Source organism: Pinus tabuliformis, chromosome 6 (assembly GCF_031772625.1).
Source record: "Pinus tabuliformis cultivar Carrire ecotype Pingquan chromosome 6, CPIR1, whole genome shotgun sequence".
NCBI classification, from domain to species: Eukaryota; Viridiplantae; Streptophyta; class Pinopsida; order Pinales; family Pinaceae; genus Pinus; species Pinus tabuliformis.
Window position 1 is genome coordinate 1,505,202,572 of NC_142292.1, and position 2,403 is coordinate 1,505,204,974.

The 2,403-nt window shown below is 48.2% G+C and overlaps 1 protein-coding gene across 1 annotated transcript; it reads right to left on the reverse strand.

The window, feature by feature from the left end:
* Positions 1 to 358: 358 nt before the first annotated feature.
* LOC149264369 (uncharacterized) lies at positions 359 to 1,729 on the reverse strand. The gene has a single exon (XM_089398561.1). It carries the CDS (start codon positions 1,727 to 1,729, stop codon positions 359 to 361), a length of 1,371 nt encoding a protein of 456 aa, XP_089254687.1.
* Positions 1,730 to 2,403: the final 674 nt, after the last annotated feature.

The window sequence follows — 2,403 nt, forward strand, 5'->3', positions numbered from 1 at the left end:
AAATGGAGTGAATAGCTTCCTGTGCGGATCCAATGGCTTCATGGATTTGTCTGTCTTCCAGAAAGGCAAACTGTTGGGGCGCGATATGCTTGGATAAAATGGGCCTGATCCGATTGGCAATGATTTTAGAGATGATTTTGTATAGTACATTGCATAATGAAATGGGCCTGAAATCATCAAATGATGAGGGGGAGTCAGATTTGGGAATGAGAGCAATAAAAGTTGAGTTTATTGCATCATATATTTGTCCCGACGTTCTACTTTCCTCCACCACTCTCAGGATGTCCTCTCCAAGAATCTCTAGAAAGGCCGAGTAGAACTCTATAGTCCATCCATCCGGGCCTGGACTTTTTTCCTTCTAAAACCATTTAATGGTTCTCTCCAATTCTTCCATAGTAACCGGTTCCATGAGAGGATCGATGTCATCTTCATCTACAAAGCGGGGGAAATGTGAGGCCACATTGATGATTTCTGCCAAGTTTGAGCCCGCCGGATTCTTGTACAATTGTCTGAAATGTGAGGTACCTAGCTGTGAGAGCTTATTGAAAGTGTCCGCCACCCCTCCATTTGTCATAGGTAGATTCCAAATTGTGTTTGCTAACCTCCTTCCCTTCGCGAAATTGTGGAAAAATCTGGAGTTCTCATCCCCGGCTTTGAGCCAGACAGCCCTGCTTCTGAGTCTCAGGGACTCCTCTCTGAGTTTCAGGATTCTGTGCTTCTGATTTTCTAGTTCAATCAGCCGAGTTTTGTCCCCCATGGATCCAAAAGCCAAGTTCCGGTCATCTTGGAGGGCAAGTATCTCTTCTTCCAAATTTATGAGTTGTGCATCCTCCCTGCTTTTCTTCTCTTTTGCCCATTCTATCACCATGTGCTTGAGCTCTGTTAAATTCTTGACAAATCCTCTTGCCAATGATGCTTCTCTGTCTATCGGGTGTGACTTCCAGAAATTGGAGACTAGGTTGATGAAACTCTGATCCTCGAGCCAGTGGTGGTTGAATTTAAATGGAGATTTCGGCTTTGGGAGAGGGCCCATGATCTCCATAAGGATAGGTGAGTGATCAGATATGCCACCTGATCCAACCCATTGTTTTACACGATGGAGCTTTTGAATCAATGGCCCTTTGAGAAGAAATCTGTCTAGTCTGCGGGCAAGTGCATCTTGACCCACTCTTCTATTTCTCCAAGTTGGAAGGGGCTTCTGCATGGGGACGTCAACCAAATCATGAAGTTCCAGCTGTCTTCTCATAAATCCTGTGATGGTGTCTATTTGCGCCATAGAGCCCCAGGATTCACTGAAGCCCAATGAGAAGTTTAGGTCCCCACCCAAGATGATGTGGTCAAGAGACATCAAACTGAATCCAAGGAGTTTTCTCCAGAAACTCTCTCTTTGGTGACATGGCCCATATACATTGACAATACGGAGATTCATCCCAAGCTCGATCGCAAATATGTCCATCCCCATGAATCCTGGTCCTCCCCAGGAAGAGTCCAGCCTGATGGATAGCGGGTTGTATCCCATTGCCAAACCCCCAGATCTGCCGCTCGCATCCAAGGCAATGAAATTCCATCGAGGCGATGAGAGACTGAGGGAGTGTGTGACCGCCTCAGCAGATCCAAGGGTTTCTTGAAGGAGGATGATATCAGGGTGTTCGACCTCAAAAATTCGTTTAATGGCCAGTTTCTTGGGGTGACTAGCCAGCCCCCTGCAATTGAATGAGAGAAACTTCATGGGGGCCCCTTCTGAGGGGGTTTTGTGGCTCTAAGGACCCCATCAATGGTGGACTGGCGACCAGAGGCAACTTCGGCCCCGGCGCGATTGATAGCTTTGTTCAGTTCCGATTTCCGGCCCCTGGTGGCAGAGGAACCCAGTCCTGGGGTAATAATGCCCAGGCCAATCGAGGGAGCTAAAGAATCCGGTAGTGATGTGCGGGGGCGAAGTGAATATGAGTGAGGCGGGGGTCTACCGGAGATGGTTTCCTTTGGGGGGGATGGAGCACGAGTCAGTGAAGGGGGAGCAGTGGAAGGGGTCATGGAGGGAGGAGAAATTATGCAGTGTGCAGAGGTGACAGTATCCGAATTTAAAAATTCAATAGGCTTCTCAATTAAAGAAGGGGAAGAGGAGTGGTAATGACCCGATGTCTGAGCAGCTGCAGCCGCAGCCCGAGCCCGAGTCAAGGGGGGAGAGGAAGCGTCCTTCATTGTCTGATCCACTGCGCTGGGGACGCCTTTGTGACTTGCAGTCTTCAGGATCACAGGGGATGATAGAGGTGAGTTCCTTCTGGATAATATTGGCGAATTCTTTGTAGTGCTGGCAGGGCTGTTGATCAATGGACAGTCCCTGTATAAATGACCCACTTGATGGCACTTATTACATCGGAAGGGCACTCCTTCATAATCAAGTAT